Consider the following 27,721-nt stretch of genomic DNA (forward strand, 5'->3'; position numbering starts at 1 on the left):
TTAGAATATACAATATAATTTTATGCCTACATAAAATTTAAATCAACAGAGGCAGAAAAAATCTAATTCAGCTAACAAAGCAAATATAATATGGAAAACCAGTAAGTTGAAAGTAACTTGATTAGATTGACATCTGAAGACCATTATTTATATAAGGAGATGAGGGCAATAGAAAAGTTACATAGAAAAAATTAAAATTAAGTAGTAAGAACTTAAGTTCTTGTGACCCAAAGGAAGTGAACTTGGCCCAGTGGTTAGGGCATCCATCTACCACATGGGAGGTCCGCAGTTCCCCGGCCTGCCTGACCGGTGTGGAGCTGGCCCATGCACAGTGCTGATGTGTGCAAGGAGTGCCCTGCCACGCAGAGGTGTCCCCCACGTAGGGGGGCCCCACGTGCAAGGAGTGCGCCCCGTAAGGATAGCCACCCAGCGCGAAAGAAAGTGTAGCCTCCCAGGAATGGCGCCACACACACGGAGAGCTGACACACAAGATGACGCAACAAAAAGAAATACAGATTCCACTGCCGCTGACAAGAACAGAAGCGGACAAAGAACATGCAGCTAATGGACACAGAGAACAGACAACTGGGGCTGGGGAGGGGGGAAGGGGAGAGAAATAAATAAACAAATCTTTAAAAAAAAAAAAGTTCTTGTGACCCTTAAACTGGCAACCCAACATCTTACCAAATCAACCCAAATTAAAAATTTAAATGAGATATTTTAGCATACAGCCTAAAATTTTCTAGCATAATTTCTATGTCAAGCATCTATTCATGGTACTTGACATGTGGAGGCCATGCAAAGGTCATGCAGAGAGACTAGTCCTCAAACATTTTTGACACACAAATACAGTTAATTATAAAAAGTATCCATATATTCGAAGAAAAGAGCCTAAGCATTTTCTTAGGCAAACTGACTAAAGTATGATTCTGCAATCATTAAATCTAAACCCTATCTTTGTTCCAACCAGAGCCATCTTATTATATACAGTTTTGAGTGAATCATTCACATTGTACTGCTTGTAAATGGTACCCTAAATATAATGTGATGATATGTATCAGCAAGTCTGGCTAAAGCCTCCCTGAAAATCTTCCTGCTGGGAAAATCAGCCAAAAGAGGAAGAAGCATATGTACTTACATAAAACACAATTTTGGCTTGAGAGAAGACCTAGGATTAAGGTCTAATTATATAAAGCAAATGTAAACACTATAACCTTACTACACAAACATATTCCTTATAAATTCACGATATTTTAGAATTACAAGTGGCTTGAAGATATTCTACTTCATGAGGCAGTACATTCCCTTATTGGACAACAACAATTTGGAATGCAGTATAAGACAGTTAGGAGTACTGGTGTATAAACAGAAAAAAACAGCTATATGAACTTGAGTACTCTAATTTTAATAAGTTATTAAATATAAATATATTTATATAAAAATACATTTATATATTTAAATATATAAATACATTTATTCCTCAGAGCTGTTAAGAAATAAATATATCACATAAACAAATATAACATTAGCAACTTCTAGAATACTAGAAGGCTTACAGTAATATGCTCTTAACAAATACTGATAAATTAATTATCCTAAACTCTAACTATTAAGAGAAAAGCAGAACTTATTCTTAATTCTCATAGATTATTACTTACTAATATGACTATGCAAGATAAATTCTTCATAAAGGATCTATTTTTGGCTAAGAATTATCATATTATTTGACCTCACACGCCATTTACTATTCATTACCAGCATGGCTTTCCCTTTCAAGGTCCAGAGTAGGATGCGATATTTAACAATAAAATAATCTTGAAAGCCACTGTGCATACACCTAGTAGAGAATGGAATGATTCAGTTCCCAATATTAAGTTAAAGTCTTTTGTATTTTCTGTAACCTTTAATGCTAACCTTAAAACTTTTCAAAGCAAAGCATAAATTAGGTAAATGCCTATCTGACATGGGCCTTTGGGGTATGTTGCCAACACCTAAAATTTAGAACAGCAAATCCATGGACCCATACTTCCTGATTTTAAAACTTATTACAAGGCTATAGTGGTCAACACAGCATAGTACTGGCACAAGGACATACTTATAGACTAAAAGAATCAAATCAGAAATAGACCCTCACATATATGGCCAATTGATTTTTGACAAGGGTGCAAAAGTCTACTCAAAGGGGAAAGAATAAATGATGTTGGAAAAGTGGATATCCACATGCAGAAAAATGAAGGTAGACCTCTACCTCACACAATATACAAAAATTAATTCAAAATGCATCAAAGACCTAAAAATATAAGAACTAGAACTATAAAACTCCTAGAGGAAAATACAGGGAAGCATCTCCAGGACCTTGTAGGAGGCAATGGTTTTCTTAGCCTTTTCAACAAAAGATAAAATAGATTGATGGGTCTTCATTAAAATTAAAACTTCTGTGCATCAAAGAACTTTATCATAAAAGTAAAAAAGGCAACCTACGGGGAGTGGATGTAGCTCAAGTGGCTGAGGGTCTGCTTCCCATATGTGAGATACTGGGTTTGTTCCCTGGTACTGCCTAAAAACAAACAAACAAATGAAAAAAACAAAAAAAAATCCAAACAAATGGAAACACACCAACTCTCACTGGGGAGAGGATATAGCTCAGTGGTTGAGTACCTGCTTCCCATGTATGTGGTCCTGGGTTTAATTCTGGTATCTCCTAAAAAAAAATAAAGACAACCTAGAGAACGGGAGAAAATATTTGGAAATATTTTCCAAAATATCTGATAAGGGTTTAATTTCCATAATTCATAAAGAAATCCTACAACTCAACAACAAAAACACAGTCCATTTTAAAATGGGCCAAAGACTTTTCTCTGATAAAGATACAGAAATGGATTTAAAACAAACAAAAAACCACAGGAAAGATGCTCAACATCATTAGCTGTTAGAGAAATGCAAATCATAACCACAATGATATCATCACACTTACAGAATGACTACTATTGTTAAAAAATGAGAAATAACAAATGCTGGAGAGGATGTAGAAAAAAGGAGTACTTGTTCATTGTTGACGGGGATGTAAAAGGTGTGGCCTCTGTAGAAGACAGTTCGGCAGTTCCTCAGAAAGTTTAGAATTTCCCTACGACTGAGCAATACCACTTCTAGGTATTACCCGAAAGAAATGAAAGCAGGGGCTAAAACAGATATTTGCATAGCAGTGCTCACAGAGACATTATTTACAATTGCCAAAGGATGAAAACAGTCCAAGTGTCCATCAACTGATGAATGGATAAGCAATATGCAGTATGCACACCAACTGGAGTACTACTCAGCTATGTAAAGTTCAGCTATGTGAAGTTCATCCACATGGATGAATCTTAATAACATCATGTTAAGAGAAATAAAGCAGACACAAAAGGACAAATATTGTAAAGGATCAATATAAGAAATAATTGAAATAAGCAAACTCAAAGCCAGAAACAAGAATACAGATTACCTGGGGCTGAGGAAGGAGTAGGGAATAGGGAGTTAATGCTTAATAGGTACAGAGTTTCTGTTTGGGGCAAATAAGTTTTGGTACTGTTTAGGTGATGTTAACATGATATTGTGAATGTAGTTCAAACACTGAATTATATATCTGGAACATGGTAAAAAGCAAAAATTGTAGGTGGTATATAAATTGCTAGAATAAAAATTTTAAAAATCTCAAAAACCTATAGGCCTGTATAACATAAACAATAAGCAATAATGTAAACTATAGACTAGTTAATAGTACCATATAGTATAGTATTCTCTTATCAATTGTAACAAATGTGCACTAATTCAGAATGTTAAAAAAATGTGGGCATGTATCTGGGAACTCTATTTTCTGCATGATCTCTCTGTAAGACCACAACTTCTCTATAAAAAAAAAAAAGGCAAGTCTATGAATGCCAAAGATATGCTACATATGGGGGGGGGTGACAGGAGGAATTTTTTCAAGATAATCTAACATCCCTTCCAGCTCTTAAAATTATATTCTACAAATAGATGAATTTATAAGTACACAAATAAATCTTACTGCCTAATGTATCAAAAATATTAAGTACATTTCATACTCAAAGCTATACCTGATATAGCAGATTTAGAAAACATGGTACCTTCCCTTTCTCATCAAAGCTATGATAGAAATGTAGACACTACAAGCTTATAAATTAAAACCAGTTCAGTTACCATTTGCTCTTACACTTGAGAAGAATTTAAGAAAATCAGAAATAGCTTTCAAAGGACTTCCAGCTCAGTGGAGAGATTAACCATCATTCTCCATTCACTTTGTGAAGCATACTCACAGCATCCTGAAGGCTGCTGGCTACCAGGCCACTCTTTAGAATATCTTGCATATCTATGTTTACCAAGGGTCAGCTGTTCTTTTGGTCATACAAAAGAATTTTTTTTTTGTAGGGATTGAACCCAGGACCTCGTCAATGGGAAGTAGGCTTGCAACCACTGAGCTACATTCACTCCCTGGAAATTATTTTTATTCTATCAATTGAACTAAATATATAAACTAAAAACTCTAAGTTGAATGTAAAAAGTTATTTCTTGTGAAAATCAAGATAAATGCATTGTTTAGGCAAGTTGATAAAAAATAAGGTATGGATAAGATACTTGGAAGACAAAAAAAATCTAAAGGATTTTGTGGGGTTTTTCGGCTTTGAAAGTTTCTAAGTTTTCCTCTTTAGGAAACTGAAGATGATTATTTGAGAATGGATGTAGTTTAATGACATAGACAACACAAAACTCTAATGAGCAAAAAGACCAATGAATAAAAGTACTTCAATTATATAGAAATCTGCAAGAATAAGAATAATGAATAAATCAAAGGGAAAAAATTTGCTAATCTCTGGTAAAAAAAAGTAATTACAGTTAACAGGATGAACCACATGGACTTGCCAGTATTTGTTATTGACTTAAACAAATGGCCAATTTCATATGGTTGAACCTAATAAAAGAGCAAGTTCAACAAGTCATAGAAATTCTATTACCTTAAACCAGAAGTGGAAAACTGAAGACAAAATCCATTCAGACGACTGACCTGTGGCACACAAGTGTATGTGTATGTGCTTTCATTACCAAATTTAGCTATCAATACTTAAAGACAGGAAATTTTTACTTTAAAAAAATCTTTGACGGCAGTGGACTTGACCCAGTGGTTAGGGCGTTCGTCTACCACATGGGAGGTCCACGGTTCAAACCCCAGTCCTCCTTGACCCGTGTGGAGCTGGCCCATGCGCAGTGCTGATGCATGCAAGGAGTGCCGTGCCACGCAGGGGTGTCCCCTGTGTAGGGGAGCCCCACGTGCAAGGAATGCGCACCATAAGAAGAGCCGCCCAGCGCAAAACAAAGTGCAGCCTGCCCAGGAATGGCACCGCCCATATGGAGGGCTGACACAACAAGATGATGCAACAAAAAGAAACACAGATTCCCGTGCCACTGACAACAGAAGTGGACAAAGAAGAGGTAGCAAATAGACACAGAGAACAGACAAACGGGGTCGGGGGGGAGGTAAGGGGAGAAAAATAAATAAATAAATGAATCTTTTAAAAAAAAGAAACTTTGATCCTCAACTTCCCCTGAAACTTCTGAAAATCTGGCACCATGCAGGCCCACTTTACCATATGGCAATTATTGTCAGGGCTAAGGAGTGGCTGCCCCTTAGAGTCTCCACCTGACTCCTTATTAAGAGGACCTGCCCAACCTCAGTTTTCATTTGAGTTTGCCACCCCCAACTTTCTGTGGACTGTTGTGAAGCAGTACTAAGGCTAATAATAGGGATGGGCTTAAAGGGACAATCTCTAAGTCTTTGTGGGGAATCTTCTTTCTCTCTCTTTCTTATTGTCTGCTTGTTTTTGTTTAATGTCTGTTCATCAGTTGTCTTTTTAGGAGGTACCAAAAACCGAATCCAGGACCTCCCATGTGGGAGGCAGGTACTCAACTGCTCGAGCCACATCTGCTTCCCTATGGGGAATCTTTTTAAGGGGTAACACTTTTTACCCTTCTCTAAGGATATTCTCTTTTACTTCATGATGTCTGTTGTACCTACATATTTCAGGAAGTAGCTTTACATGTTCCCCAAGTATGTAAAGAACAGATTTAGTTTCATAATATTCTTTTGTTTTATCACATGTTCAAAAGTTTATACTCTTCTTTCAATCAGAAGATTTAACTATTTAAAGTAGCATAATCATTTATAAATGGGCACTATTTGATACAAAACTCAAGAATAGAACTCTTACAGCTCTACAGTAACCTCCAAACCTCTGTCGTAAACTTACAAGACTAAATGAATTTGGAAGGCCACAAAAGGGAATTGGGATATAAAACAGTCAGACTGCATCTCTCAGAAACCCTGGTTCATTTACTGAATCATCTGTCAAGTATATTCTATGTGCCAGGCTTGTGTTAGATGCTGGGAATAAGAAAATAAAGTTGCTACAATACGTACATGAACATTAAAAAACGAGAAAAAGTAGGAATAGAGCTATGTACAGAGTATAGTATGTGGCAATAACAAGACAAAAGATATCGGTATGTCTTGGTGGAACAGGTCAGGAAAGAGCACAAAGCTAATATCTGATTTCTGAAAAAAAGAGTAGGAGGCTGCTAAGTGAACACCAGGAGGGGTATATAAGACAGAAAGAACCAGAAGCATAGAATATGCATGGCATGTTTAGGAAACTGAACCTAGGTGAAAAGCAGGAGATGAAATCAGAAAATAGAAACAAAGTCAACAAGTTCTGAAACTGTCTCCCTAAAGCCAGTAAGAAATCATTTAACTCTTTTCAGGAAAAGAAAAACATGAGCAGATTTATATTTTAGAAAAATAACTTCAGTGACCATAGGCAGAAATGGACTGGAGTGGGGACAAACCAGAGACTGTGGAATAGAAAGAAAAATTAAAGTTTCTTTAATCAAGAGGAAGATAAAAACAGCTTGATCAAGGCAGTAATACATTACTTTCTCTGTAACAAGGGCAATGCAGGGAAGTATAATACAGGTTTCCATCTGGGAGAAAAGCTAGATATACAGGGACTGCTCATCTACTTAGTCTCTTTTTCATCAGAAATAATCTCATCTGGGTGGATAAAAAATATGGAAGCAGTCATATGGATGAGCAAAGGGAGTGAAAAGAGACTGAAGGCTCAACTCAGCAGTGGGGCCAATCCATGAGGTTCTGCAATTCTCCTCTCTCTAGTGCACTCACACAGAAGAATGGAGGAAGCAGGTATGTGTGAATGGCCAAAGGACAAAGGGTCAAAGAATCTGAAGATTATAAAAAGTAAAGGAAGAAGTGATCATCTATCTGGGAAGGAAAAGACAAAACCATGACAGACAAAGAAACAAGAAGGCATTATTATCAATGATTCGTAAAAGTCTTAAATTAAGCATTTCAAATACCTGTTCATCACAGTCAGATTCCAAGAAGGTCAAATCTTTTCGTAAACAGTTGTCAAATCCATGTTCATCACTCTCATTAAGACATTCACAGCCAGCTTTGTTAATAAATGGCATTAAATCCATCTGAAAACAATTAAATCAAGACTAGATAAAGCAATTTTAAAGAAAACTATTTAAAAATAGTTACTAAAATTTATAATAATCTTTTCACTGGGATTTCTGATGGAGATCTAACACAAATTATTAAAGCCAAAACTAGGCTTAGCATACTTGGAAAGGTTATCAGAAAACAATCCTTTAACTACTAAGTTTATAAAATACCAACATATCTTTTAAAAAGTGCTTTGCATTAGAAAACATGCAAATTAAAAATTCTATATAATCCCAAGAAAGTCTATCTCACTCGTATTGGCTGTGGACTCAAACTTATTTCCATGAAAATTTCAGATTGAGTAGCAAATAAGAACTTAAAAATATTTTTATTATGGAAAATTTCTAACACATATAAACGGAATTAATATCGTACCCCACAGCTACAATAATCATCAACTCACGGCCACTCTTGTTTCATATTTATCCCCCACTCTCTAACCTTCTCCATGCCAGTTATTTTGAAGCAAATTACAGTTTTCCTTCATTAATAAGGTACCCCTGATTATTTATAGAATGTCCTAAATACTTTCAAAGCAAAAATGATGTTAAATTTATTACCCAGGGTAATATAAGGTACCCAATTCAAAAGGAGGGAGGAAAAAGGAGGCCTATAAAGAAAAGCTCTATTATAGTTAGTATTATTTTGGAACTTCATGAAAACCCCTGCCTTTGAAAGGGTAGTTTTGACAAAATATTTTAAATGTTTGTCTTCTTTTCTACCTAGACACCATACTTCAATACTCTTTCTAGGACTGAGACCCTGGGCATTAAGACAGAACTACGATCATTCTTACAATAGCTTACTAATGAAAATATACTAAATGGATGAATTATTTAAATAACTATTATATTCACTTGTTGTGAGGCACACTAAACAAATATCATATTTAAACAGGTATATTAAATCATTACAGCAAACACTGACTGGCGTCTGGGACTAAATGAAATTAAATGCTTCTAAAGGAATGCAATGGGAAATAAATATCACTCCCTAAGTAATTAACCTGCCAATATGAGATAACAATCATGAGAAAACAATCAGATAAACCCAGATTATGGAGCAGTCCATAAGACAGATGCCCTGTCCAGTATGATGACCACTAGCCACATGGGGCAATTAAAAAATAACGTAATTAAAATTAAATAAAGGTAAAAATTCAGTTCCTCAGCTGCACTAGTGACATTTTGAATGTTCATTAGCCAAATGTGCCTAGTGGCTACCATGCTTTTAGAATGGTATAGTCAAGATTAAAAAAAAAAAAAAAAGGGCAGGGAAAATATTCTAGATTAAAGTCTAAAAAGAACTGACAACTTAAAGGCAATGCATGATGCTTCACTTGAGCCTAGATAGTGGAGAAACAGCAAGGCACATTTTGGGGGAAATTAATATGTTAGAGATAGTGCAATGATTGTATTTGTGTTAAACTGATCAATGTTAAATTTCTTAGGTGTGATAATATTATTATATAGAATACTCAAGTTCTTAGGTGTTACATGCTATCATAAATTAAGCTATCATAACGTATACAGGTCACTTTTAAATTACTTTGCAAAAGATAAAATATAGTGAGACAGAGCAAAAATAACAAAACAGGAGCAGGTGTAGCTCAGGGGTTGAGCATGCACATCACATGTACAAGGTCCTGGGTTCAATCACCAGTACCTCTCAAAACGAAACAAAATAAAAAACCCAAAGTATTACCAAATGAAGACATAGGTGAAAGGTATACTGGTGTTTTGTTGTATTACTTTGTCAACTTAAAAAAATATATATATATTTCGCCTTTTGTTTTTGGTAGTGAAAGAGCTTTAAAAAGTCAACACTAGACACACAGGAAGGATAGAAAAACCTTTTCATGCTTTAAAGTTTTTGTTTAAAGGTTTTTCATCTTCCTATATAAATCAAGGCCATCTAAAATAGGATTTTATTTTGACAAAGGCTGACAGATTTGTAGAGCAACGCTTGTAGTTCAGAGATCAGACTACTGAAAGACACTAACAAGCCTCAAGATTAACAACACATGTGCACTCAAGTTCGATTCAAGAGTGCCTACCATTCAAATTTCTAGAGAGGAAGACCTGATTTAGAGGGCATGAGGAGGGCTATTTGAGGCCCTAATATGCACTATTTACTCTAAGGAAATGTGGGAAAGCAAAGACTCAATCTTTAAGATATTTCCAAACTTTACGAAACATTTTTGAAAGATTAAAGTCATATTATTATAAAAATGCTCTTACTTCTGAATAAAAATCTATGAATCTCGAGAAACAGCAAGATGGCAGTGGAGTAAGGGGCTCCTAGAGTCAGCTCCTGCTACAGGGCAGTTAACAAAGACCCAGAGCTCTCTGGAGCCAGCTGAAGCACCTATTTAGGGGCTCCAGGATACCAGAAGAGCATCCTGCAACATCTTTGAAGGAATGGAAGGAGGAGACTGCCCATGTGCAGAGAAGACTTTTAAGTAGAGTGTACCACGCCCAGGAGGCCACTGTCCATCCTCCACTGGAGGCACAAGCCACCTCCGGAGCTGTTCCGCGCCTGGAATTGAAAGCTCCACTTCCCAAAAACAGGGGAGGAAGAGACGGTTGGGCACCAACTTCAGCTACTGATGAGTAAATTCAGGGGGCTAGCTAAAGCATAATCTTGGGAACACTTAAAGTTTGAGCCTGTCCAAGTCAGAAAGAGGCCGGTTAGCCACCATCTTAACTCCACGCCAGGCACAAGGGGAAGTGGGGAGGACTGAGAATCCCAGTGCTGGTGGGGACCGGCTTCTTTTTACCCAGGTCAGATAGCAGCTCTAGCCAAGGTCCCAGCACCACCTCCAGGAGGGAGGAAGCTGCAGGCACCTGCACCGGCCTCTCCAGGAAATTGTCAGCCAAGCCCTGGAGGTCAGTGATTGTCTTACTCTGGCGGCACAAGTCGCCCCAGGAGCTATTCTGTGGCTGGAATTGGAAGCTCCATTTCCCAAAAACAGGGAAGGAGAAGATGGTTGGCTACCAATTTCGGCTACTGATTGGTAGACTCCCAGATATAATCCTGGGAACAGCTGGGATGTGAATCAGCACAAGCCAGAAAGAAGCCAGTGACCCCCAGCCGGAGGGGAAGCCGGGACTGAAAATCACAGTGACGGTAGGAACCAGTTTCTTTCACCTAGATTGGCCTGATGCCCTAGCCTAAGCTTCAGCCCTGCCTCTGGCAGGGAGGAGGCTGGTGGGCCCTGCACCAGCCTATCCAGGTAACTTGCAGGTAGCTTTGGCTGGCACAGACTGAAAATCAGAAGTCTACCGGGGCAACTGTTCATCTTGGACCCACACAGCATAGATTACTGCCCACACCTGCAGCTCCATCCCTGCCCCAGGCAGGGGAGAAAGGGGCCGGAAGCTTCATCAGTCTCTCTGGACAACTACAGTCTAGGCATACACAACTTGGATTATTCCACACAGGTGTGACTCTGTACCTACCCCTGGCAAAGGAGAAAGTTGAAAGAAGCGTTATTGGTCCCTGGCGCAATGAGGGCAGCTTGCACCTCCAAAGCTTATAGGACCAACTACATACTTGGCTCCTACTTCATAACCAGCAAGGGAGAAAGGATAGGAAACCCTAAATTAAGGAGAAAAACTGCACCCAGAATACTCTAGTAAGCCAGATGCCAAGACACCAACAAAAAATTATAATCCACACTAAGAAACAGGAAGCTGTGGCCCAGTTAAAGGAACAAGATAAGCCTCCAGATGACACAAAGGAGTTGAGACAACTAATCCTAGATGTTCAAACAAATCTCCTTAATAAATTCAATGAGATGGCTAAAGAGATTAAGGATATTAAGAAGACAATGGATGAGCACCAAGAAGAATTTGAAAGCATACAGAAAAAAATAGATCTTATGGAAATGAAAGGCACAATAAATGAAATTAAAAAAACACTGGAATCATATAATAGCAGATTTGAGGATGCAGAAGAAAGGATTGGTGAGCTTGAAGAAATGGCCTCTGAAAGTGAACCCACAAAAGGATAAATGGAGGGGCAGCGGACTTGGCCCAGTGGTTAGGGTGACCGTCTACCACATGGGAGGTCTGTGGTTCAAACCCTGGGCCTCCTTGACCCATGTGGAGCTGGCCCATGCGCAGTGCTGATGCGTGCAAGGAGTGCCCTGCCACGCAGGGGTGTCCCCCACGTAGGGGAGCCCCACGCACAAGGAGTGCACCCCGTAAGGAGAGCCACCGAGCACGAAAGAATGGCACTGCCCACACGGAGAGCTGATACAAGATGAGGCAACAAAAAGAGACACAGATTCCCATGCCACTGACAACAACAGAAGTGGACAAAGACGACGATGCAGCAAATAGACAGAGAGAACAGACAACTGGGGTGGGGGGGGCAGGGAGAGAAAAAAATAAATCTTTAAAAAAAAAAAGAACAAATGAAGAAAAGAATGGAAAAAATTGAAAAAACTGAAGACGGTCTCAGGTAACTAAATTACAGCAAGAAACATGCAAACATATGTGTCATGGGTGTCCCAGAAGGAGAAGAGAAGGGAAAAGGGGCAGAAGGAATATTTGAAGAAATAATGGTAGAAAATTTCCCAATCCTATTGAAAGACATTGATATCCATGTCCAAGAAGCACAATGTACTCCCATCCAAAAAAATCAGAACAGTCCAACTCTGAGACACAGTCATCAGAATGTCATATGCCAAAGAGAGAATTCTGAGAATAGCAAGAGAAAAGCAATGCATAACATATAAGGGATATCCAATAAGATTAAGTGCTGATTTCTCACCAGAAACCATGGAGGCAAGAGGACAGTGGTCTGATATATTTAAGATATTACAAGAGAAAACCTTCCAGCCAAGAATCTTATATCTGGCAAGACTGTCTTTCGAAAATGAGGGCAAGATTAGAATATTCACAGATAAACAGAAACTGAGAGAATTTCTAAGCAAGAGCCCAGATTTTCTAAAGGGTGTACAAGAGCCTGAAAAGAAAAAAACAGGAGAGAGGCCTGGAAGAGAGTCTAGAAATGATCATTATATCAATAAAAGTAACAAAGTGTCAAAAGAGTGGTGAAAATAAAATATGACAGACAAAACTCAAATAGTCACGAATAAACTTCACCAATGATGTAACGCACTTATATTTAGAAAACTGTAACTCAGTGTTAAAAGAAATTTTAAAAAGCCTAAATAACTGGAAGAACATTCCATGCTCATGGATTGGAAGACTAAATATTATTAAGATGTCAATTCTACTCAAATTGATATACAGATTAAATGTAACCCTGATAAAAATTCCACCAGCATTAAAAAAAAAAAACATTGAAAACATAATCATCAGATTTATTTGGAAGGGTAAGGGGTCCTGAATAGCCAGAAGCATCATAAAAAGGAAAAGCGAACCCTCATCTCCAGATGTTAAATCATATTACCTAGTTATAGTGATAAAAACAGCATGGTACTCACCTAAAGACAGACACATAGACCAATGGAACCAAATTTATGGTTCAGAAACAGACCCTCAAGGACATATACGGTCAAGTGATTTTTGACTAGCCTGTGAAACCCACAGAGCTTGGGTAGAACAATCCATTCAACAAATGGTGCTGAAAGAATTGGATATTTATAGCTGAAAGAAGGAAAGAGAACCTCTGTCTCACATCTTATCCAAAAATTAACTCAAAATGGATCAAAAACCTAAAAATAAAACCAAGAACCATAAAACTTCTAGAAGAAATTGTAGGAAAATATCTTCAAGTCCTGGTGATAGGTAATGGATTCTTAAAGGAGATAAGAGGAAGACTGAGATGGACTACTGATGTTTAATGTATGTAGAAGTTTTACTTAGCTTTACTGTACAAGTGTGGAAATGTATAGAGTGGATGGTAATACACAGTGAGTAACAGCTAGTTTATAAATGGTGATGTGATTGAAAATGGTAGTCTAGGGATATAAATGCCAATTGACAGAATGCTAGAGAATAATCTAGGAACCAAGAGGTGGATGAGAATTGTGGTTGATGGTACAGATGCAACAGTGTCCTCTGTGAGCTAGAGCAAAGGTACATCACTACTGCAGGGTGTTGGGAATGTGGAGAAGCATGGGAAAAACACAGCTGGAGTGATCTATGGAGTGTGGTTAATAGTAATAATATTCTTGCATCTATGCGAAAGATGTACTGTGTTGATAATGAGGCAGAATGGAAAATGTGAGCCAAATGTAAACTATGGACATGGTAACAATCAGACGATATTATCTTATCTATAGCAAATGTTCCACCAGTGTGGTATGTTGATGGAGGGGTATTGTTTGGGAATTCTGCACATGTGCATGACTGTTGTATAAGTTTACAACTTCTGTCATAAAAAATATATTTAAAAAATAATAATAGGGTGGGTTGGGAGAAAAACACACCAAATATAAGATAAAGACTATGATTAGAAGATTTTGACAATATTCTTTCATAATTTGTAACGAACATCTCATGACAATGCAAGGTGTTGGTGGAGAGTTGATGTATGAGACCCCTATATGTTATGCATGTCTGATTTGTAAGCTTGCAACTTTTACTAAACACTTAATTGCTTATGTATGTTCATATATAAATGACAAAGATAATAGGGTTGTTTGGGGGAAAAATACTTTGGTTAGTAGCAATATTTTGACAATGCTCTTTAATCATTAGTTACAAAGGTTTAACAACAATGCAAGTTATGGGTGGTAGGGTGAGTTGAGTTATGAGAGTCCTATATGATGTTATATATGTTTGTTTTGTAAGTTCACAACTATTATTACATACTTATTGTTTATGTATGTTTATGTACGAGTGATGTACTTCAATAATTTAATTTTTTTTAAAAATTCTATGACTCTCAATATCTTTTGCAATACCTCAAACCACCCTGGATGAGAGATACATGTATTTTTCCTTTAAAAAAGTGAATTAAAATTATGTAGTCTTAAGAATTTTTTAAAAACTCCCTATATTTTTACTGATTCTAGTCAAATCAGGAATGCCAAAACTATATATGTAATATCAATGACTGTATAATCACTAAGTGTTAAAACATCTTGACTGAGACTATTCTAAGAAATCCAAATTTTATAAAAAATTGTCAATACATTTTTGCAATGTTTATATTTAAAAGTATTTAAGATAAAATTTTCCTACAGTGATTCTTATTCCCATCAAGTTTCTATTTTTCTTGTAAGAACAATCATGTTCTTAAGAACACATTACCAGTTTTAAATCCTTAATAACCTTCTAAGAACTGAATAGCTTAAAATGTTTAATGTCTTTAGATTTGACACCTGATGGAAAAAAGTGAAAATGTTTTAATAACTTTCACATTTTATTCTAACATTTGCATGAAAACTACATTTTTATTTCTTTAAAAGTCATTTTTTCCTCATTTCCTACCTGAGGCCAAAACACTGATATCTCACTTAGCTGATGTGTAAGGGAGTATCCCTGTGGCTAAGCAGCAGGACTGTTGCGCTCATAAGACTTTTTCATGCAAACACCCTTAATAATAAAGGAAAAAAAATACAAAGATGTAAACTACAGTTTACAAGTCAAATAATTTCCAAAATTTTCCAAAAGGTGTCATAACCCTGGCTCATATAGCATGTTCATGTGTTCTAACTCAGGGGGGTTCTTAACCTTTTTTGCTCCATGGACCCCTTTGCCAGTCAGGTGAAAACCAAAGACCCTTTACTAAGTCCACATTATACTGTGTACTATTTAATAAATATATCACACCTGTGCCAACATGTCTCCACAAGAATAAAATTTTTTTTTTTTTGAGGTAACAGGGACCAGGGATTGAACCTGGGACCTCATATGTGGGAAGCCAGTGCTCAACCACTGAGCCATATCAGCTCCCCTGAGTTGGTTTTTTCATTTGTTTTGCTTATTGCTTTTTTGTTTTTTCAGAAGGCATTGGGGGACCAAACCTGGGACATCCCATGTGGGAGGAAGGCACTCAACTGCTTGAGCCACATTCACTCTCAATGTTTTTTTGAATTTCTATTCAAACTCATGGAGCCCTTGTTAAGAATCCCTGTTTAACTAGATATTACAATTTCAGATTATTATACAACAGTTCTATTTAAAATAAGTAATAATTGTATTTCCCTAACTTAAATAACTAATGTGAGTACCACTAAAGACACTTCCTGACAACAACCCTATTTAAAAAAAAAGGCTCTCCTATTTGCCTAACTATAGTTTCCCCTTATTCAGCATCAATTTAAAGGACTTACAGAAATGACATGTGGCCCTAAGATATGTACCTGCTTTAATATATTTAATATAAACTGCTTTAATATTAGTTTTAACTTTTTTCATTGCTTAGAAGTAACACTTATTTGAAAAAAACTTTCTTTGATCTGCTTATACATTAACCTTATGACAAGAAAAATTTAAAAATACATATTTTTGTATGCTGGATTTACCAAATTGCATAAACAAATCTGAAATGCTACCTTTGAATTTTACTTCCTTCTTGAATTGCTCTCAAATGATAATGACACTGAATTATAAGCTAATTTTCCAGTTTTTGGAAACTATTATTTCAAGGTACTCAGAATAATAACTTACTCTCAAAATTTAGAAAAACACATCCAACACTAAAATCACATTTGGGTTTAGAACAAAATCAAGAACTAGATTTAAAAAAATAATAATAGAGTACCAGAAAAGGAGGGAATACATTCAAAAGAACAGAAAAAACAACAGGAAGTAACAGTGAGGAGAATTTACTGTATAAAGGTCACACATTAAAATTTACAAGTCATTTGTTGAAAACTGTCAACAGGTAGAAAATTTTTCCAAGGCATATTTCTTCAGTTTGAGTGGAAAACAGTGTAAACAGTGTTAAAAATTGGATATTAAAGTATTTCAAAAAGTCAGATTAAAAAAAACAAGTGTCAAAATTAGCAGAGAAACTCGGATAAATGACTTATGAGATTTAAGGTTAGGCACGTGCACACATGTGACATGCATATGCATATACAAATCTGATAAGTTAGCTAATAAATTTACTTTAAAAATTCTTATTTGAAAAAAAAATTCTTACTTGAAAGTATCTGAACTAGTAAGAGATAAAATCTGAAAACATAATCCTCTAATTTAAAAAGCATTTTAGGCAGTGGACTTGGCCCAGTGGTTAGGGCGTCCGTCTACCACATGGGAGGTCTGCGGTTCAAATCCCGGGCCTCCTTGACCCGTGTGGAGCTGGCCCATGCGCAGTGCTAATGCGCGCAAGGAGTGCCGTGCCACGCAGGGGTGTCCCCCATGTAGGGGAGCCCCACGCGCAAGGAGTGTGCCCCGCAAGGAGAGCCATCCAGTGCTAAAGAAAAGTGCAGCCTGCCCAGAAATGGTGCCGCACGCACGTACGGAGAGCTGATACAACAAGATGATGCAACAAAATGAAACACAGATTCCTGTGCCGCTGACAACAACAGAAGCGGACAAAGATGACACAGCAAATAGACACAGAGAACAGACAACCGGGGTTGGGGGGACGGGGACGGGAGAGAAATAAATAAATCTTAAAAAAAAAAGGCATTTTAGTCAATTTCATTTTAACCAAATAATGACAATTATAACATATTACATAATGATTTCATTTTTAAGTACATACATAGCCTTTTGGAATATCTGTGTCCTCATTGCTTCCAGGGTCATTTTCTAGATGTTGTTTAATTTTTTCTTCTAATCCCACAGCATCTGCTCCTTGATATTGATCAATTCTCACTTTGTTTCGAAAAAACAGAAATGTAGGTGTTGCTGATATATTGTTGGTGGCAGCTGTTCCCTAGAATTGGCAAATCAATGTTACAAATTAAAATACATTATAAAGCATTCTGAATATTCGTTCTACATCTTTACGGAAGTTAAATGTCACAAGAATGAATTAAAAACATGTAAAATGGTTTATTCTTGTTATTTAAGAAGAACCAGGTTTGTTCCTATGGCCACAACTATATTACCCTTGTACCCACAGTGAAGAAAAGCCCCGCGTTTTTACCAGTTTTAGTGGTAAATACTTAACCCAATAGAATTTGCTTCTCATACAGAACTTGTGGTTTACAACAGGAGACCACTCTCACATAAGAACATATTGTTTCTTAAAAGGAGTAACTAAGAAAGGTATAGATACATCCACAAAACCCACCACTGCTAGGAAAAAGTATTTATCTGAAGGACAGTAGCCAATCTGTCCATGAAAAAGAGGTAATAACCTTCTCCACACTGCAACCTTCATCCAGTTCTGATCTCCTATAAAACACGTAACAATAACTATCTTTCAAAATTTTGCCCTAGTGCTGCAATTTTATAAGGCTAAGGAATGCACTGAAGTTAGCTAATAACCAGTGAATCTCATGTAAATATGTTACCTTGCACATTTAAATACTACGACGAGATAATATGTATTGTTTGAAGAAAAAAGCATAAATATAAAAAAGAGATGTCTTCTTTAAGAAACCACATAAATGAAAAAAAGCACAACTGACCATCTACTACAGTGCTGTCCAAAGAAAATAATAATGTGAGATAAAAATGTAAGCCATGCAGACGGGGTTCACTGCCATGTCAGATGGCCCTTCTTTGGAGCTGGTGTTTCTGTGTGATGGAACTGGACTCAGATGGGATCTCTTTTCATAAGACTTTCATCCTACTTAACTGGAATTGTAGCTGGTGTTGGGGTTTAAGATATATTTAGGGGATCTGAATCTCTGGACTGACAATAGGATAGCTAGGCCCTGAGCGTCAACAGACTCCAGCTCCTACAATCTGATTTACTGGACTCACCTCACTCAGTTAAGATGGAGTTGAAGAAGGACAACCACCACACCATGGAGCCTAGAGTGCCTACAACTGAAAGCAGGAGGATTGCATCCAGTATCCATGTGGAATCTGAGCCTCCTCCTGACATAGAGGTGCAACAGAAACAACCAATCCAAGGCCCACAGAGAAAAGGTGGCATTGGAATGGGAAAAGTGGACATGGTAGCTGATGGATATGGGGAATGGCAGGAAGAGACGAGATGTGGAGGCGCCTTTGGGACTTGGAGTTGCCCTAGATGGTGCTTCAGGGGCAATCACCGGACATTGTAAATTCTCCCAGGGACCACTGGATGGAATGTGGGAGAGTATGGGCCATGATGTGGACCACTGACCATGAGGTGCAGAGATGCCCAGAGAGGTACTTACCAAATGCAATGGATGTGTCATGATGAAGGGAGTGAGTGTTGCTGGGGGGGGGGGGGGGGGGGGGAGTGGTGGGGTGGGGGTGGTGGGGTTGAATGGGACCTCATATAAATTTTTTTTTTTAATGTAATATTTTTACAAAATCAATAAAAAATTTAAAAAAAAAAGTAAGCCATGAATATAAGCTTAAGTTCTAGTAACCATAATAAAACAAGTAAAAAGAAACAAGTGAAATTAATTTTAATATTGGTTAACCCACTATTTCCAAAATATTATTTCAACATATAATCCATCAAAAAATGAACGACATAATTTACATTTTTCTTTCACACTAAATCTTCAAAATCTGATGTGCGTTTTACACTTACAATACATCTCAATTTGGACTTGCCACATTTCAAGTGCTCAATAATCACATATAAGTAGTGGCTAGCATACTGGATAGCACAGCTCTTGAAGAAAGAATTTTCAGATTGGAGATAATGAATACCCAAAAGAAGGGTCAGCAATACAGTACAATGTATGTGGCAAAGTACTGGACAATAAATATGTCATGTAGGGCTTATTAAAATTCCCAAACTATTAACTGTTATTCACAAAATATTCTAAAAATTTTTCCCATAGTTAGAAATGTAATTAAGACAAAGACTGACTGCTATCTCAGACCCCATCCAACCCTCCAAAAAATGAAAGAAAAAGCTGTTACAGAACTGTTCCACAATCAGAATGATTCTTAGTGTTGGAAGAAACCTTACAAAAAGAAATTCTTCACTAATGTAGCTCTAATAATAATTGTAATAATCACGTCAACATGACATGAAAGATGCTATTAATTTTTAATTTCAAGCTGACTCAAATTAAAAAAAGAAAACAAACCCTTACTTACCTGACACTGATGTACATCCACCTCCAAGAAAACTGCCTGTGGATATTTATTACTCATAGAACTGAATGCTGGAGCAATCCTTAAACATGGTCCACATCTGTGAGAAAGATAAAATACATGCTTGGTTAAGTAAACCAAAGATTGTAGTAATTTATACTCTAAAGCACTGGTTAATTAAGACATAAAATAAACACTGATAACCTGGCTTTAGACTCAATCACCTGATTTACAATGAAAATAACAAAACAATACAGTGGGGAAAGGACAGTCTTTTCAACAAATGCAGCTGGATCAAATAGACATCTCTGAAAAAAAAAGATTCTTGACCTCTACCTCACAGCATACATAAAAAACTATTCAATATGGATTACAAATCTAAATGTGAAAGGTAAAACATTAAAGATTTTAATGAAAACTAGAGAATATTTTCAAAACCTTGGAGTAAGAAAAAATTTCTAAAACAAAACAGCACAAAATAAAAAGGAAAGAATTGATAAATTGGAATATATCTGATAAACTGGAAGATTAAGATCTTTATACAACAAAAGATACCATTAGGAAAGTGAAAAGGCAAGCCAAAGAATGGGAAAAAAGTACTTGCAAAACATATCCAACAAATGACTTACACCTTTAATCAAGAATGCCGGGAAAACGGACTTTGGCCCAGTGGTTAGGGCGTCCGTCTACCATATGGGAGGTCCGCGGTTCAAACCCCGGGCCTCCTTGACCCGTGTGGAGCTGGCCATGCGCAGTGCTGATGCGCGCAAGGAGTGCCGTGCCACGCAAGGGTGTCCCCCGCGTGGGGGAGCCCCACGCGCAAGGAGTGCGCCCGTGAAGGAAAGCCGCCCAGCGTGAAAAGAAAGAGCAGCCTGCCCAGGAATGGCGCCGCCCACACTTCCCGTGCCGCTGACGACAACAGAAGCGGACAAAGAAACAAGACGCAGCGAATAGACACCAAGAACAGACAACCAGGGGAGGGGGGGAAATTAAATAAATAAATAAATCTTTAAAAAAAAAAAAAAAAAAAAGAATGCCTGCATACACTAAAAGCATGAACAATGAAAAATAAATGGGACTTTATCAAAATTAACAACTTCTGTGCATCTAAAGACATTATCAGGAAAGTGAAAAGACAACTAACAGAATGGGAGAAAATGTTTGGAAACCATATATCCAATGAGAGTTTAATATCCAGAACATATCAAGAACTCCTAAAACCCAACAACAAAAAAGACAATCCAATTTAAAAAATAGGTAAAGGACTTTAAGACATTATATTGAATGATATAAGTCATACACAAAGGGACAGATGTTATAGGATTCCCTTTACATGAAATAGCTAGAAAATACAAAAACATTTAACGTAGGGTACAGGTTACAAAGGGCTAGAGTTGGGGGAGGAAACGGGAGTTAATGCCTAATGAGTACAAGGTTTTTATATGGGGAGGTAGGAAGGTTCTGGTAATGGATGGTGGTGAGGGTAGCAAACACTGTCAATGTGACTCATTCCAGTGAATGTTATGCTTAAGAGTGGTTGAGATGGGAAAGTTTATAATGTATAAATGTTTTCATAATTTTTTTAAAAAGTTATTGAAGAGACAATAAAAAGACAAATGACCCAAATAAAATTTGGGCAAAAGACTTGAATAGACATTTCTTCAAAGAGAATATACAAATGGATAAAAATAAACACGAAATGACATTCGACATCATTAGCTATTAGGGAAATGCAAATCAAAACCACAATGAAGAACCATTTCACAACCACCAGAAAGACAACTATTACAAAAAGAGAAAATTACAGGTGTTGGAAAAAAAGTGGAGAAAAAGGAAGAGTCATTCCCTGCTGGTGGGAATGTTAAATGGTGCAGTCACTGTGCCACTGTGGAAGACAGTCAGGCAGTTCCTCAGAAAGCTAAGTATAGAATTACCATATGACCTGGCAATCCCACTTCTAGGTATTTCCCAAAAGAATTAAAAGCAGGGACTTGAATAGATATTTGCACATCAATGTTCAAGCAGCATTATTTACACTAGCCAAAAAATTCAAGGAACACACGTATCCATCAATTGGTGAATAAAAAAATAAAATGTGGTATACACACAAATGCAATATTATTCAGCATTAAAAAGGAATTAAGTTCTGGCTCATGTGACAACATGGATGAACCCTGAAGACATTATATTGAGTGAAACAAGCCAGACACTAAAAAGACAAATATTGTATGAAATAATTAGTATAAGCAAACTCAAAAGAATTAGAATCTAGAACATAGGTTACCTAGGGCTAGGCTGGAGGTAGAGAATACAGAGATAATTTGTACAGAATTTCTATACAGGTTGATTGTAAAATTTTGGAAATGGATGGTGGTGGTGAAAACATAACATTGCGAGTGTAATTAATAGCAATAAATTATATATGTGACTGTGGTTAAATGTGGAAATTTTAGGTAGTATATATGCCACTAGAATAAAAATTAAAAGATAAAACAGTACTGTACAACACAGTTAACTTTATTGTAAATAATGGACTACAGTTAATAGTATAATCACAATATTCTTTCATTATTTTTAACAATGGGACCACACTAACGCAAAGTGTTATTAATGGGGGAGGGGGAGTATACGGACACACTATTTTTTTAACATGATTTTTCTGTAAACCTGTAATTTCTCTAATTAAAAAGTTTATATAAAAAGAAAAAAAATTCTAACTGTATCTATCCAACTCTGCCTCTGTATCTATCCAACTCTGCCTCTTTTCTGTCTCAGTAAAATGATATCTCGTCTCTCCTATTCAAAGCCAAGCAATCGTTACACTTGGAGTCAGGCTATGGACTCTTTTGCTTCTTTTAGGACTCTATTCTCAGTCCCCCTTACACCTCTCTCTCTCCTTCCTCTGCCTCCTTTTTCCTCCTCTTCTTGCCCCTTGGGGCAGTTTTGATATCATTTATGAATTTCAAAAAGAGATATTATGTTTATAAACTGATCTGTTCCTCTCGGAATGATACCACTTTATATTAAATTCAGAGGTTTCACTTTTACTTTATTAAATCAAGATTAGACCACATCATTAAAGTGTGCAGGGTTGAGTCCCTGCCCCCTTGGTGGGCTATATAAGCAGACACTCAATCAAGAACATGGAAGTAGATACACAGAAGAACGCAGAGTAGAGAAACAGCCCCATAGACATTGCAGAGGCCCAGGTAAGAGATGAGTCATTTGCCTGATAGTTTACAGCCAACCTTATAAAGAAAACAGAGCAGATGAGCCCAGAAAGAAACAAGCTCCAGGAAGAGAGACAAACCTTATGCCAGCCTACAGCTGAGAGAGGAAGAAGTTGTGACCATGGAGCCTTAAAAGGAAGAAGGAAGGCTGAACCCTTGCAGACATCTCCCGCCATCTTGCTTCAACATGTGGCAAATAACTTTGGGTGAGGAAGTACTTCTTATGGTACCCTGAGTTGGACTCTAAAGGGCCTTCTAACTGCAAGCTTTTACCCCAAATAAATACCCCTTATAAAAGCCAAAAGCACTTTGCATCAGCATCATTTTGGCTATTATATCCCTCTTTCCCTACCCCACTCTTGCTCTCTTTCTCTCTCACTCTCTCTCTTCATTTACTTTCAGCCAGTAAACATGCCTAGGTGTGAGCATCTTAAGAAAGAAAAAAAGAGACAATGGTAATTAAATGTAATATATGATCCTGGACTGAATCTAATAATGGAGGAAAAAAGGCCGAAAATGATATTGGGACATATGAAAAATCTATATTCCATGCTATATTTCTTGAACTTCATAATTTTACTTAAGGTGGCTACATAAGTGAATATCCATGTTTTTAATAATACATGGAAGTACACGGAAAAGTACAAGGAGCATGATGTATGCAATTTTACTCTCAACTACTTAGAAGACAGATATAGATGGCTAGCTAGGTGGATGGACAGGAATGATATGGCAAAAGTGGTAAAATGTTAAAAGTTGGTGGATATGGGTATCTAGGTACAGGGTATGTTGGAGTTCTCTGTGTGGAAATTGCTATTGTTTTGGCATCTGTCCTCTAAGTTTGGAATTATTTCATTATAAAAAGTTGAAGGAAAAAAAAGAACACCTACAAATACGTAAGAGTGAGACTATAAAATATTCAAAATAAAAATGGGATCATGCTCCCTGGCTCGGTAGGCCAGCCAGACAGCACGCAGGCCCAGACTGCGGCCCCGACTCTCTCTGAAATGCGACTGCCCTTGTGCCTCAGCCTGCTTCTTGACCTGTGCCACCCATCGCCACAGCCAGTCATGCTAGAGCATCTGGGCTCTCTGCCCATGCAAATGGATTACAATGGCCAGAAGCTGGCTGAACATATGTTTCAGGGAATTATTCTTTTTTCCGCAGTAGTTGGATTTATCTATGGGTACGTGGCTGAACAGTTCAGATGGACTGTTGATATAGTTATGGCCGGATTTGCTTTTTCACATTTGATGACAGTTCCTCCATGGCCCAACTATTGCCGACATCCCCTCAAGTGGTTACCTGTTCAAGACTCAGGAACAGAAGACAAGAAACCAGAAGATAGAAAACTTAAGAGGCATGCTAAAAATAACTGATGGGGGATTTCATGGTTCAGCTTTACTACAGCATCTGCTTTTGTTTCTTGTGAGATGAGCTAAATTGCTTTCATACCCCAAACATAAACTAAAAACCACCTATGCTCTTATAGCACAACTCTCTTTATATTTCACCTCTAACCCAGCTGGGTTTTGATTTATAAATATTTTAGACCTTCTCCTCTTCATAATTTTGCTCATAATTGGAAAACAGAAAACACAAGTTTGCAAAGTTTCAAGTTTACATAAATATTAAGAATGCCTCACTTGATAGTATGATTTAACTACCAAAGTTTTATAATTCATTATGAGTAATAAAACTTTAAAAATTAAAAAAAATAAAAGGGAAGCGGACTTGGCTCAATGGATAGAGTGTCCGCCTACTACATGGGAGGTCCATGGTTCAAACCCAGGACCTCCTTGACCCATGTGGAGAGGGTCCACGGGCAGTACTGATGCACGCAAGGAGTACTGCCATGCAGGGGTGTCCCCCACGTAGGGAAGCCCCATGCGAGTGCACCCTATAAGGAGGGCCGTGAAAGAAAGTTCAGCCTGCTCAAGAGTGGCGCCACACACATGGAGAGCTGATGCATCAAGATGATGCAACAAAAAGACACAGATTCCTGGTGCCGCTGACAAGAATAGAAGCAGACACAGAAGAACGCACAGTGAATGGCCACAGAGAGCAGACACCTGGGGTGCGGAGGGGAGAGAAAAAAAAAATGGGTGAACTCTTGAATAAGGTGTTTGATAAATTATCCAGACAACTGAAAATATAGAAAAGTATTCTACTTCATTAGTCATCAGGGAAATTGAGGAAAAATCAATTAAAACCACCCCCACCAAAATACCTAAAACAAGAAACCACCAAGTGTTGTTAAGGATGTGGAGCAAACTGGTATAACTTCGAAGTAGGGGAAGAGACTGGAAAGATCCACTAAAACTAGGCATCTGCCTACCCTATGACATAGCAAGTCCACTCCTCAGATATATATAATTCTTTCAGCAGAAATGTATGAATATGTTTGCCATATGACATTCACAAGAATATTGATAGCAGGAATATTTCCAATAGCCAAAAACTGAAAACTACCCAAATTCCTATTAACAAGAGAATGGGTAAATGAATTGTGGTTATTCACACAATGTATACATTAATTAGAATGACTGATATAAATCCTCATGCAAAAATATGGATGAATCTCACAAATAATATTGAGGAAAAGATATCAACCACAAGAGAACACTACCTGATTCCATTCATATACAATTCAAATACAGGCAAAATGAATAAACTGTATTACAAATCAGGATAACAGTTACCCTTGTGAGAATTAGGGACAGGAAGGGGCATAAGGAAGACTTCTGGATACTAGTAATGTTCTGGTTCCTCTCTGGAAGCTGATTATACACGTGTGTTTAGTTTGTGAAAATTCTTTAAGCTGTACATCTATAATTGTGCACTATACATGTTTATCTGAACAGATTTCACAACAATGAGAAAAATCTTGGCTTTAGCAGGCAGGAACCAGCAAGGATAAGCAAATCCTAAAGCACAAAATAAGGTTTTAACCTCAAACTCTGGTTGTGACTGTCTCTCTATCCTTAACAACATTTTAATCAGCATTTTATCTTGTGTGAAGTCTCACACCAAAAAAGAAATAGCTATTAAGTTCTTAAATATTAAATTTTGTGCCTTTGAAAGTAAATTTTTGGATCTAACAATATTCCAATAGGCTCACATGTAACTAAAAAAGACAACAATTTACAATCAACTAAATCTATATGTTTAGTTTAGCGAAATACAGCTATTAAGTCTTAAGCACTACTGTGATAACAAATTGGTACATCCTTTCTGGAGGGCCATTTGCTCATTATCCATCAATTTTAAATGAACATAATCTAAGAACCAACAGTGTCACTTCCAAAAGTCTAGCCTCTTAACACTTAATAATATGTATAAAGAAGTTCACTGCAACATATCTGCAATAGTAAAAAATTAAAAACAATCTGAATGGTAACCAATTGAAAATGGCTTAAAAAGTATGACACACTTATTTCAGGGAACAACTTAGTTTGAAAATTTTGTTATATATAATGGTAGAAAGAAGTCCATAATAGATATAATCAAGTTTAAAAAAAAACCGAAGTCATAATAAAAGGTTCTATATCACACATTTGAAAACTATATATTCATAAACGCATATTAAAGTTAGGCAGGCTAGAGTGGACTTACTGGTATTCTACTATAGACTTACTGTGATTCTAGCAATGAAAGAAATTTTATCATTAATGTGGACACAGTGGGCACTGGAGGTGCTAAAGGCAGGGAGAGGGAAAAAGAGGTGTAATATGGGGGCATTTTTGGGACTTAGAATTGTCCTGAATGACATTAAAATGACAGATACAGGCTATTATATATCCTGCCATAACCTACAGAATTGAGTAGGAGAGACTATAAACTACAATGTAAAGTATAATTCATGCTGTGTGGCAATGTTCCAAAATGTGTTCATCAATTGCAATGAATGTACCACACTAATGAAAAGATGTTGTTTACGTGGGAGAGTGTGGAAGGTGTGGGGAGTGGGGCATATGGGAATCCCTTATATTTTTGGGGGTGGTATTTTGTGTAATCTAAGTATCTTTAAAAAAAAAAAAGTTAGGCAGGGGTAGTGAGCGTAGCTCAGTGGTTGCATGCCTGCCTCCCATGTAGGAGGTCCCAGGTTCAATCCCTGGTACTGCCTTTAAAAATAAAGAAAAAGAAAAATGTTAGGCAGGACATATAATAAATAGCGAACTTTATTTCTGAAAACTGAGATTGGAAAAGGGAGGTAGATTTTAGGTGAGACTTTTAATTATCCATACTTCCACATCATTTTTTTGATGATCAATAGATATTTTTATTTTTAAATACTTAAGTGAAAACAATTTAATGTTTACTGCACTTATACAGGTGCCACAAATGAAGAACAGGTATTTATGCTGTAACACAATATATCCATTCTTGAAAACCACTTTCTGAAAAAGCACGGACTTAAAATAGAGCTTATGTGAAGAAAAAGGTTGAAGCAAACTACTTGAAATCCATGCACCTTTGTCCAGATTGCTAAAAAAAACAATAATTAACACTTAGGAAATAATATGGACAATCAGGCAGGTGGCTCAGACTAGGAGGCTGCCTTACAGGGTATTTAAAATGAACAAAGAAAGAAAGAAAAAGAGGAGAAATGCCAGCTTAGAGGTGCTGTGTGACAATGCAGATGGATATGAAGCTCTGAGCCAGTGGGAATGCCCTTAGGTTTGGACAGAAGATAGAGCAATACCAAGAATAAACTCTGTGAACAAGGACTGGGAATAGGCACTCATGCTTAATTTTATTAATTTTAACTTCTTTAAAATAAGCTTGAAAGGGTCTCCACCTGCTTGTGTAATGGACGGTTTTTC

The 27,721-nt window shown here is 37.1% G+C and overlaps 1 protein-coding gene across 1 annotated transcript in view; it reads right to left on the reverse strand.

Moving 5' to 3' along the window:
• Positions 1 to 27,721, reverse strand: part of TXNL1 (thioredoxin like 1) — a 45,419-nt gene that overhangs the window by 15,821 nt on the left and 1,877 nt on the right. The window contains exons 2-4 of the mRNA XM_004452299.5: positions 19,669 to 19,765; positions 17,213 to 17,386; positions 7,423 to 7,545 (exon numbers count right to left, since the gene is read on the reverse strand). Coding sequence (XP_004452356.1) covers positions 7,423 to 7,545; positions 17,213 to 17,386; positions 19,669 to 19,765 — 394 coding nt within the window. The remainder of the gene's footprint in view (positions 1 to 7,422; positions 7,546 to 17,212; positions 17,387 to 19,668; positions 19,766 to 27,721) is intronic.

Source organism: Dasypus novemcinctus, chromosome 16 (assembly GCF_030445035.2).
Source record: "Dasypus novemcinctus isolate mDasNov1 chromosome 16, mDasNov1.1.hap2, whole genome shotgun sequence".
Lineage (NCBI taxonomy): Eukaryota > Metazoa > Chordata > Mammalia > Cingulata > Dasypodidae > Dasypus > Dasypus novemcinctus.